General features: G+C 39.5%; 2 protein-coding genes and 1 pseudogene across 2 annotated transcripts; 1 reads left to right on the forward strand and 2 right to left on the reverse strand.

The window, feature by feature from the left end:
* Positions 1 to 1,917: 1,917 nt before the first annotated feature.
* Positions 1,918 to 2,856, reverse strand: LOC121955826 (leukotriene B4 receptor 1-like). Its single transcript, XM_042503916.1, has one exon. The coding sequence runs from the start codon at positions 2,818 to 2,820 to the stop codon at positions 1,918 to 1,920; it is 903 nt and encodes a 300-aa protein (XP_042359850.1). The 5' UTR covers positions 2,821 to 2,856.
* Positions 2,857 to 5,279: 2,423 nt separating this feature from the next.
* On the reverse strand, positions 5,280 to 6,185 carry LOC121955827 (leukotriene B4 receptor 1-like). The gene has a single exon (XM_042503917.1). The coding sequence runs from the start codon at positions 6,183 to 6,185 to the stop codon at positions 5,280 to 5,282; it is 906 nt and encodes a 301-aa protein (XP_042359851.1).
* A 2,263-nt stretch (positions 6,186 to 8,448) lies between these two features.
* LOC121955828 lies at positions 8,449 to 9,403 on the forward strand (annotated as a pseudogene).
* Positions 9,404 to 12,598: the final 3,195 nt, after the last annotated feature.

Raw genomic sequence — 12,598 nt, forward strand, 5'->3', positions numbered from 1 at the left:
AAACAGGCAATTTAGTGGTACCCCCTCAGTTGTGGTCTTGCCCAGTCTTGAAACTAAATCCTGAAACTTTCCAAAAGTGGTCCTGAGATAGGTCTCAAGACCAACACTGATCTTGAGTACTGCAATATGAGATTAAACTCGTAAACTAGTGCAAAAGTTTGAAAAAAAAAAAAAAAACCCAAAAACTTAAAAAAAAGTAGTGCACCAGTAACAGTAACATAAAGCTATAATATAATTATATATTGTTACAGTCACAAGGGACATTTTAGTACTTTAAGTACTTTTACTTTAATATTTTGAGTGCATTTTGCTGATAATACTTTTGCAATACTAATACTATTATGTGTTATGCCTTCTTGCAAAGAGATGAGAGAACTGATACCACTCCCCTCTCGTTAAGAGTGGTATCAGTCTACTAATGAACAAAACTTTTCCGTCAAGTAGCAATTTTAATGCAGCAATTTTAATAGGAGTAACTTTACAGTGTGACACTTTTGGTCGTGAAAATACAAAAGTAAATTTTATCATTAAGTGAAATAATAAATATAACACATTCTCACTCCCGAATACAGACATATGGTCAGAGACCCTACAAGTCAAACTATGACACCTCTGGTATCCCTCCAGCATCAGTTTTGGACGTTCAAGGATTGAGTGTCAATTATGCTCCTCACATGCATTTTGTCTTTTCAAAATAAACATTTGTTTTTAAAGGAAATGTACAGTTTCTGCTTTTTAAATGTATACTCTTTTCAAAATAATTTTACAATGTACATTATAAAAATACCTTAGTTTTGAGATTTGCTTCTTTAGGTTTAGGCAACAAAAGTACATGTTTGGATCCACCTCCGCTCTCTGCAGATGTCTTTGCTTTTTAAACCACGTCAGTGCCAAAAAATGCTGCAAACCAGTGTGTTGGTATGTGATGCAGAGGGCTACTGACCAAGCGTCTGAATCTGACAAGCTGGGAGTAACACCAGGTTAATATACTGTTGATGTATTGTAAATTGTTTCTGTTTAAAATGACATACCACTATACATCTACACAGTTTACAGGAGGCAAAATATATACTATATACACAACACCAAAAAATACAGTGAGAGCTGACGAATCTGCCAGAAAATATGTCTACATTCAAGTAATCCAAGACACAAAAAAGGAATACATGAATGAATCAGTATAAGAGTTTAAACATCTTATTGTTTTAGCAGAATAGCTCACTCACTCTTTGTCCTTCCTCTTGTCTGTCTTTATGTCCCTCTGTTGCCGAACATTGAAGACAAATGGTCAATACTCTCATTGAATGCTCTCCAACACAAACATTATTCAATCTTTTCATTAACTCTCTTTTCCTCTACCTGGATCTCTCCCTAAAAAGCTAACATGCTAAGATATGCAATGTCATTATCAGTTAAAAAAGACATTATTTCACTGTGATGGATAAGGCTTTATATATCAACACACAAACAAAAAAACATGCATTTTCAAGTAGAAATTTAGATAAATTAGGTTCACTTGTTTTGTATTGGAAATTCAATCGAATCAATAGTTTCCATGTTGATCTGTTGACTCTTTGCCTGATTAATTTTTCACCTTTTTTTCAACCTGTTTTTACAGCTCTGGCTGAGAACCACGTGTAATCAACACAGAGTTCATTTGAGTGGAGATGTTGCTTAGCCTCAAAGTTCACCAGTAAACCACAAAGCATCCACAGCTTTCGGTGACTAGTGAGAAACACACACTCAAACTGTCTCTCTGCAGGAGAGATACAATCTTGTAACTAAAAAACCTTTCGACATTACCACAAGCGCAAAAGTAGTTCCTCTAAGCATTATCAAGGTTCTGCAATCTGTACAGCTTTTCATGGAGCAGGACATGTCAAAAGATTTGACTTCCAGGAAAAAGGAGCTTTTGCATTAAGGTTGCCTTTTTTCGCACACAGTGCACAATTTTCTAGAAGCAAATGCATAAAGGAGAGGATTCACGCAGCTATTCACAAATGCAAGGGCTCCGACAATGCTCGAGACCTCGTCACAAAACTTTAACAGGTCCTGGTTTCCGAGTGAAGCAGCTACAACACCAAGCACATTTATGACATGATGTGGCATCCAGAGGACAAAATAAGTCACGATGATACTTGTGACCAGCCGGGTCGTCTGTGGGTTGTTGAAGAAGGCTGCCTCATTTACTTTTCTGTAGAGGCCGATGTATAAAAACGCCACAACAGAAATTGAGGCAAATCCTGTCAGGGTCTCTGCCAGCTGCACAGCCACCTGCTGGGTGCTGGAAGAATAGACAGCTTGGCAGTTTATCCAGTGCCGGTCTTTCATCAGCTGCCGAACCACTAGAGATGGGACGGAGAGGATCACTGCAACCAGCCAGAGCAGAGCCAGAATCCTCTTTCCCACTTGATCCAAGCGCTTCTGCAGGTGCACCACAAGTAGATAGCGCTGGACGCTCAGCATCGTCACAGTCAGCAGGCTTCCATAAAGGCTGCAGTAAATGAGATACGCCAGGAGCTTACAGCCAGCCAGGCCAAGGATCCAGCCGTACAGTAAAGTGTAGATCCACAGGGGCAGGGTGAGCAGGCAGAGCAGGTCTGATACGGCCAAATTCAGCATCAGATGCTGACTCAGCCTGGACAGGTGCTGCCAGTTTGGTCTGAGGATGATCACAGCGATGTTTCCAGGAACTCCCAGCAGGAAGCAGACAGACAGTACCATTGCAGGGACCAGACCTCTGGAGTCCCAGGAGGGAGCAGGTGGATGTCCAGGAGAGGAGAAGTTAGAAGGGACCACAGTGGAGTTGAGTTGTTCCATGTTGGCAGAGAAGCTGAGTTATGAGAACTGAGCCACTGCGAGGGCAACTGTGTGGTCAGTCAGTTAAAGGAACAAGAAGCTCCACTTGATATGTTCAAAGGGGAAGTAACTATAAATGCACTTACTGGTCCTAATGAATTTGTATTTTGTTCAGACATCACACATTTCGTCACAGCTGTGCAGTTTTACATTGCTCCATCTGATGCATTTCCCCTCATTCTGTTTCCTGCACGGGACTCTACATGTGAAAATGATGCCAGAGTAACAGTATTTTCCGCATAGTAATCTCAATTTGTTTCTTATCTAACGTCATTTGACGTCACGCTAAAAACAGCAGTCACTTCAGAGGAGACAACCAGCAATTGATTTCAATTGCAGATATGCAACAATGGCAAACTTGTTTATTTCTGTTGTCATTTTCAGCCATAACTGTAGCATTTTTAAATATATTGTTAGCCCTTTTAAACCTGAGCAAAAAAAAAGCTTAATGTCTTTCTAAAACAAAGTAAGAAGGCAAAACGCAACTTTACAATAAGTAACAAAAAACTTTTTTAAGAATTTATTGCTTAGCATTTCATTTCTTTAATTTTATTTTTGTTATCTATTTATATATCCTATGTGAAGCGTCTTTGAGGACCCTGCATATAAGTCTGATGTATTATGATTTATATATTATTATTAAATTACAAAAAAAAGTTACAAGAAAAAACATTAAAATTATCAACAAATAAATTAATAAAAGTAAAACGCAAAAAAACAAACAAACAAGAATAGCCTAAATAAGAAGTCTAAACAATTAATACTGTGTTCTGGAAATATTCTATATTTTATTTAATTATTTATTGATTTGATTTTTTTTTTTTTTTTTTTTAAATATTTCTCTCTTTTAAAACTAATTTTCAGGTTGTTTTCTTGTCACCATTTACCAATTTTTTGCCAAGTTGCTTATTGCCCTTTTCCCCATGTTTTGGAAAGAAATTGATTCCAAATTAATCAGGTTTTGAAGGTTTAAGTGCTTATGAAAAGTGTCTGATAACAGCACAAGAAAACTGATGTCCAAACTGATCATCATATACCGCCGCTTTGTCAATGATTTCGGCATAAGATACAGATGCCAAAAGCCACCTTGCACAGCAGTATGATACACCGCCGGGCAGGGTCAGTTTGTTATGTGGCCGGATGGAACCTTTGGTGGTGTTATGACGTGCCACCAGTCGGACGGACAGCTGCTGGTGCGGCAGTATGATATGCAAACGGGCGTTGGCGGTGGATAACACAGACAAATGGAACCTGTCACAGCCATATTATTAGCTGACAGATGGTGTCAGGTTGAAATGCTACCAGTAACAATGTTATATAAGGAGCACAGGGGTACCTAGAGCGCGGGTGGAAGGGGCAGTGGATGGGTCCAACAACCGCAGACTTTCACCCGGAAGGACAGTGTTTGCTTCCCATATACATTTTTTTTTTCTAACCCAACTACGTGCCTTTTAAGCCTAATCCCATGTGCTTTCGCTGATATCCCAGCATTGGGTACAGCCTCCCGAATCGTCTACAACAGACGCAAAAGGATACCTAGAGCGTAATATGTAGCCGCGGAAGTCCACTGACAAAGTGGCGACATGTGACGACTTGGGATGAGAACATGTTGGAAGATTGTGTGAAGTGATAGATGCTTTCTTAGGCCAGAAATAAACTTTAAATCTGGACTTGTATATATATTTGCAATAAAAACTTTCAGGTGATTTACCCCAATTAATCCTGTTTCATCAACACCATCTGTCTGAGTAACAGTAATAATTGAGCCTTTGATTGATGTGAATGTGTGCCTGCATCATTTCAATTTTCCCATCATGTCAAACTTTTAAATAATGCTGGCTGAGGAACTATGTGCTTTACAGACCTATTGTGTTTTTTTTAATGCTGGCTGAGTGCAATATGTGCTATGTTCGCACAATACTGTGTTGAGTGTAACTGGGATTGTGTGCAATGATACATCTAATGTTTTTATTTGTTTGTTGTGTTTTTAATGTAACAGTGTGATTATTTTTTTATCATAATTGTGGAGGCATTATATGTGCAGCACTGAGTCCAATATGTATATGGTATGGTATGGTATGATATGGTATGGTATGGTATGGTAAGGTATGGTAATGTTATTTGACTCTTTGCCTGATAAAGTTTTTGACAAACCTCTACTTTTACAGCTCTGGCTGAGGACCAGTTGTAATCAGCACACAGATGATCGAAGGAAAATATTGCTAAACCTCAAAATTCATCATCATCTGAAGCGCTCCACCCTCACACTGTGTCTAAGCCGGAGAAATGAGATCATATGACCAAAGATGCCTTTTTTTCTTGGTCCTGCACTCTATACACATATCAGGTGGCTTTTCATAGATCATTCTGAGAAATGATTAAACTTCCTGGAAAGGCTAGTTTCTGTATTAACAACAGCACTAATGTGCCCTTTTTTGGCATATAGTACACATGTTTCTAGAAGCAAATGCATAAAGGAGCGGATTCACGCAGCTATTCACAAATGTCAGCGCTCCAACAATGCTTGAGCTCTCCACATAAAACTCCAGCAGGCCCTCACTTCTGCTTGAAACAGCTGCCACACCAAGCATATTTAAGATAAGATATGGCACCCAGAGGACAAAATAGGTCACGATGATAGTCGTGACTAGCTTTGTGGTCTGTGGGTTGTTGAAAAAAGCATCCTGGTTCACTTTTCTTTTGAGGCTGAGGTACGCAAAGGCCACAACAGAAATTGAGGCAAATCCTATCAGTGTCTCTGAGAGCAGCACGGCCACCTGCTGGGCCTCGGAAGAGAAGACAGCATGGCAGGTTATCCACTGCCGGTCTGTGGTGAGCTGCCGAACCACTAAAACAGGGATGGAGAGGATTATTGCAACCAGCCAGAGCAGAACCAGCAGCCTCCTCCTTCCTCCCTGATCGAAGAATTTTTGTAGGCGCACCACCAGTAGATAGCGTTGAATGCTCAGGACTGTCACAGTCAGCATGCTGCTGTAAATGCTGCAGTAAATGAGATACGCCAGGAGCTTACAGGTCACCAGGCCAAGGATCCAGCCGTACAGTAAAGTGTAGATCCACAGGGGCAGGGTGAGCAGGCAGAGCAGGTCTGATACGGCCAAATTCAGCATCAGACTCTGGCTCAGACTGGACAGGTGCTGCCAGTTTGGTCTGAGGATGATCACAGCGATGTTTCCAGGAACTCCCAGCAGGAAGCAGACAGACAGTACCATCGCAGGGACCAGACCTCTGGAGTCCCAGGAGGGAGCAGGTGGATGTCCAGGAGAGGAGAAGTTAGAAGGGACCACAGTGGAGTTAAGTTGTTCCATGTTACAGCTGTTTATGTTACAACATAAACAGTTTATGTCAAGAATTAAAATTTGACTGGTGAGAAAGTACATTATAGATATATCTGTGAGGAATTCAAATATTATAATGTGCTATTACTGCCATTGATTAAATGTAAAAAGGGCTTGCCATATTCTTACTAGTCACAATTGTAAGCCATTGTTTTATAACTTAATCTTGACTAGTTGTAATTCTAATTAAAGATATCTACATTTCAATTCTCGCCAGTTAAAATGTTATTTTTTGACATCAACAATTAGATTCTTAATAGTTTTAATACTACTAACTGTACTACTGTTCATTGTAGATATCTGTAACAACTTGTACAACTTGTCAACTTTTATCATCGACTACTAATAAAATCAATTCTAACTTGTCAAAATCACATTATAGATATGTGGGCTTGGAGTTCGAAATCACCAAGAGGCAATTACTACTATCTATAATTGCTATCATCGCTACATATCAAATGATTGAAGGGCTTGCCTTACCAGACTGATGTTACGTCCGTTATGAACATCCCCACAACACCAAATGTTGGTCTTACCGAAAACTGAGCAAGATAACTTTTTCTACATCAGCTTCAGGACTTTGCTTTGTCTCACACACTGACACCTACATCATCTACCACTTGACACCTTTACTGCTACTTGTTCGCCCACACAGACGCTACACCCCTCACTTTACTACAAATAGCACAAATGCATCAAACTGTGTGAAGCTGTGCAGGTAAAGTAACAAACTCATCACGCTACAGCAACAGTAAATGCTTTACTGTGATGCAGCCAAAAATAATGTAAGTCGGCCAAAGACCATTTCACTGGAATCGCATTGCTACTTTTCAAACCGACAGCATTATTGAATTGTATATCTTGATAAAAATCAATATCGATCAAAATGGGAAAATTATTGTGATCATATTTGCCATCCTATGCTGAACAGATAACCTGCTCCCCAGGAAGTATACTTTAGAGTATTGGATGAATGACCATGAGATCATCAGAAAAAATGATCCCGACATGGACAAAGTCCTGAGGGACAGGTGAAGCAAGTATATATTATTATAGGTTAGTTGAATCATTTTATTGTTCCAGGCTTTCTGTTTGCGGTCAGACTTAAAAAAAAAGAGCTTCTAACAAACGGAGAGATCATTTCCGACCCTAAATCTCTGCAGTGATTTCTGGCATCGTTGCTGATTTTATAGTCTGATTTCATCACTGCAGCTCAGAATAACATGACATTCCTGAGTGGCGATCACTGGAAACAAAAACAAAAATGAAAAAAATAAATAATCCATACACACTGGTTATTAGCTCCTGTGATTATAGACCTCATCAGTTATTAACTACTTTTTCACTCTTTACTTCAGCAGCAGAAACATGCTGGCAAGAGTTTTATGTGACATATTCTGAGTAGTTTTTCTTCATTTTTCAACTTAATAGCAAAAATACTCACTCCCAGACTACGTATTTCATATACAGCCTACTTACAGGTCTTGGCCTACTTTTTATATTTGGAATTTATTTGCAGTGCTTCTACATTTTTTTGTTCTGTTGTAAGATTATAGACTTTCATTTACATTTGTGATGACTACTTTTTGCTGTTCAATGAAAACAGCTTCACCACAGATAATCAGTATGACCACTGCATCTAAACACACTGCTCCTTTGCTATGAAAGGGGCAAGTTAATACGTTTCTTGCATCTGATCAGGATCCTCTGGGGCACATCCTGTGTGAAGTTTTCTAAGTAAAACTGATTGGATCGCAGCGTTCAACCCAGAGCACATTGGAGAGATTATATATCTCATTCGGCCTGTGTACACCTCGGGATCCTTCAAGAGGAGCAGGAAATCATTGCTGGGGAGATGGATGGATGGATGGATGGATGGATGGATGGATGGATGGGATGGATGAATGGTCATTGACTGTATATGAATATGTGAAGTCTTCCATGTTAGTCATGGGAAGTGTTATTCAGGTGTAAACTTAAGATAAACATCTATAATCTAAGTTTGTTTTTCTTGTGTATGCACCATGACATCAGCTGAATGGAAATTAGATCAGCTGTTGCTTAGCAATGCGATTCCAGTGAGTCAGTCTATACGTACATACGTTGTGCAATACGATTTGCACATGAAAAATAGTATTTCTTTGTAATTTGCTCCAGTTTGAATGCAGCACAGGAAATGATCGTGCTTCTCTGACTGACTGACTGACTGACTGACTCACTGCAGTTGCACTCACTGGCTCAGTGCACAACATTCAGCTTCTCTGCCAACATGGAACAACTCAACTCCACTGTGGTCCCTTCTAACTTCTCCTCTCCTGGACATCCACCTGCTCCCTCCTGGGACTCCAGAGGTCTGGTCCCTGCGATGGTACTGTCTGTCTGCTTCCTGCTGGGAGTTCCTGGAAACATCGCTGTGATCATCCTCAGACCAAACTGGCAGCACCTGTCCAGTCTGAGCCAGAGTCTGATGCTGAATTTGGCCGTATCAGACCTGCTCTGCCTGCTCACCCTGCCCCTGTGGATCTACACTTTACTGTACGGCTGGATCCTTGGCCTGGTGACCTGTAAGCTCCTGGCGTATCTCGTTCTCTGCAGCATTTACAGCAGCATGCTGACAGTGACGGTGCTGAGCGTCCAGCGCTATCTACTGGTGGTGCGTCTGCAGAAGTTCTTAGATCAGAGAGGAAGAAAGAGGCTGTTGGCTCTGCTCTGGCTGGTTGCGATGACCCTGTCCATCACTCGTTTAGTGGTTCGGCAGCTGACCGAAGACCCAGCACTGGTTAAAATGCCAATCTCACTACTCTTCAGAGACCCAGCAGGTGGCCGTGCTGCTAACAGAAACCCTGATAGGATTTGCCTCAGTTTCTGTTGTGGCGTTTGCATACATCGGCCTCCACAGAAAAGTGAACCAGGCAGCCTTTTTCAACAACCCACAGATGACCCGGCTGGTCACGAGCATCATCATAACCTTTTTTGTCCTGTGGATGCCATATTACTTCATTAACATTCTTGGTGTGGCAGCTGTTTCACTCAACAATGAGCGTCTGTTGAAGTTTTGTGTGAACAGCTGGAACATCGTTGCATCAATGACATTTGTAAATAGCTGCATAAATCCACTCCTTTATGCATTTGCTTCTAGGAGCATGTGCACTGTGTGCTGAAAAAGGGAACAAAAATACTGTTGTTAATGAAGAAGCTCGCTGTTTCTAGATGTTTAATCATATGACACAGCCTGATCTATAAAAAGTCAATGAAAGATACTTGAAGGAGTGGAAGGAGAGACTTTTCAGTGAACTTGGAGAAGCTGCAGAAAGAGGACAAAGTGAGGACAAACTGGATTAAAGGTGAATGCATATGTGCACATATATACAGGCTATATTGCTTTCTTACTGCTATAAATCAGTATATATATGTTTTTTGGGGTTTTTTTTTAGAAAACATCCTGTCTTTTAAACATCACATTGAGTGTCGTGCAAAAACGTTTTAGGGTGAAGTTTGGTTTTGATATAGAAACCAATTGTGTTCCTCTTTTTGGTAATTGGAGAAACTGGTTCAAGCTAATCTTTTGTCAGCAGTTGATTGTGACATTTTACACACGCACACAAATGTATCTTGCTTGAAAATGTTAGTACGAGAGTTTGTATGAGAACGTGGGCAGAATGAATACAGGTACACTTTTCTTTTATAATATATGATTTAAATATGTACTTTCCTGGCTACTGAATGCTGCTAATTTTATTGATTTGTTGTAAATTGGATGATATTGTAAGTATTTTTTGTTTGTAAAAATCTTTATGTTGTTTGTTATTTTGTTGTGTCTTTAGTCTGTTCTTTTATGTAAAATTCGTCGTGCGGCTGTCTTGGTCAGAAATGAAAAAGAGATTTTGAATCTCAGTGGGATTATTGCTGTTATAATAACTGTAAGTTATTTTTTGCATTTTTTTTTAAACAAACATGATAAGTGAGGCTGGATTGCATCGTAGTTTGTATGAGAATGAGGGCAGAATGGAAAACTGGTGTACTTTTCTGTATAATATATGATTTAAGCAAACAAATAAATAAATATTTATTTAAAGGACTACTAAAAGTGTCGACTAATAACTTCTGTTGTGTGACACAGCACAGTGGGCAAGCTGTCTGAATCTTTCTGGGTTTATCCATATCAAGGAAAAATGACCATAGATTATCATCGTCATCGACGCACTTACCAGTGACTTATCCATTTAAAAGAGTACCAGAATCTTATGAAAAACTGGAAAACCACAGTTAACCCTGAAGGTACCTCACTAACCTATAATCCTGCTTAATAGTACAGCCTCCTCTTCATAGATATAAATGTCTCATTCTGAGGTAACAAACACACAGTGATTTACAAACGAATGAAAACAGTTATATAAAGAAATATTTCTGCCAACAGCTGCCCCTAAATCCTGCACACTGGACCTTTAAGAACATACTGACCATGTTGACCTAAAATTTGAGATTCAGAGTTCAGTCTTTACCAGAGCAGACTAGGACTAAAATCTAGCCTGGGATTTTGAGATGGACAGGCCTTTTTTTAGATATCAATTCATGGCAGTAAATTCTGGCAGTTTTTGTGGTATAAACAGACTCTGACACAGAATGATAATATATACTCAAATAGTACATATATAGAAATTGCTTTGCTACTACAGGTAACCACACAGCGCTGTCTAAAATAATAATTATGTAATCAGAATATTAAGTAAACATAACAAAAATAATACAGAAATACGGTGTGCTAATGTATTTCAGTGTTTCCCCTACCATTATATGGGTCCCCGACCCAACGAGACACCCCACACACATTTTTTTTTAAATTTAATATATAGTACCAAATCACAACAAAAGTCATCTAAGGTCACATTTTACATAGGTCTAGACCAGGGGTCGGCAACCTTTACTATCAAAAGAGCCATTTCTGGCCCAAAACAAAAGAAAAAAATAGCTGCGGGCAACACAACACATTTAGTCAAACTAATACTATTAATGGGTCTATATGAGCATTCATTAATATGTTTTTACCACTATTTATTATTTTTTGTTACAATAACTTTGCAGTGTTGGTGGTAAATATGAACAGATCTATCCATGCAATGTTAATGTCTCTATTTTCTTCTGGGACCTTTTGAATCCATAGCTAGTCAAGCTTTTTTGATTCAGGACCGCCCACCACTTTTGAAATTTGGCAAAATTTAGCAGAAAAGGCACCAAGGCCACTGAAATATGATGCATATTTTAGTTAATGAAATGCAAATACATTTTCACATTCTGTATACAGGCTACATATTTTTGCAACTGAAAATTTAAATGAAAATCTTTAAAAATAATTGCATCAATCATTCATTTCCATATAATTTTTAATCAGAGACACAGGACCCACTGGAGAGGGGCTAAAGAGCAACCTGTGGCTCTGAGCCACAGGTTGCCTACCCCTGATCTAGACCATTTTTTAAATTAAATTAAGTAAATATGCTTGTGTTATTTGTCTAATTTATGTCACAGTCTCTACTGGTCGCTATAGGTTAGACAAATGCCAACTTCTGTATACTATCAAAACATGTACAGTTTTGTGTCAATACAGTGCTATAATAACAAATGCTCACACACACATGCACACGTAAACACTCAGTGTTTGTCAATATTATCGAAATCGACATGCAGCCCCCCAAAATAGAGGGAAAAAAATGTGTAGCGAGAAATGCAAACAAGCAGCTTATCATCAAAATCAAACATTTTAAGACAGAAACAAACAGCCTCCTGAGGTACAGAGAGATCAATCTTAAAAACCCCAAATAAATGGATGTTGTCCTACCTGCCGTCACCTGGCTGGAAGGAGGCCTCAGCAGTCATAAATAATAAACCGCGCAAACGTCCTCGGTCCTTCACGAAACAAAACATCCGTCGATCCGGCGCATTTATCCTCGTTTTGCGCTTTTATCTTAATTCTTTTTTTGCGGCATGCGTTCCTTTCCACTCCTGTCGTCGTCTTTTTTTGAAATTTTCGCTTGTTTACTTTTGCCGCAAAAATTTAAAACTGATAGGAGGTCCTGCAGAAATTCTTCTTCTGTTGGGTGATTGATTGCAGACTTGGCGCGTTGCTGCCCCAAGCGGTCAATGCCGGTCATTGCACCCCTAGCTGGCACCTGCAGTGAACAGACTACACGCGGTGAGTGACTGCTGACATTAAAAAAGAAGGATACAATCAACGAGCTCCGGTCGGTTCGGATTCGAATGGTCCGAACGTTCGAAGGCGTTCTCGAACTTCTGATGCCTCGTTCGATCCTGTTCTTTACCGTGAAAACAGCCGCTGATAAACTACTTTTTGTGACTTTTGCCAATTTGAGTGTTTTAAACGCAAA

The sequence above is a fragment of the Plectropomus leopardus genome, chromosome 16, assembly GCF_008729295.1.
Source record: "Plectropomus leopardus isolate mb chromosome 16, YSFRI_Pleo_2.0, whole genome shotgun sequence".
Lineage (NCBI taxonomy): Eukaryota > Metazoa > Chordata > Actinopteri > Perciformes > Serranidae > Plectropomus > Plectropomus leopardus.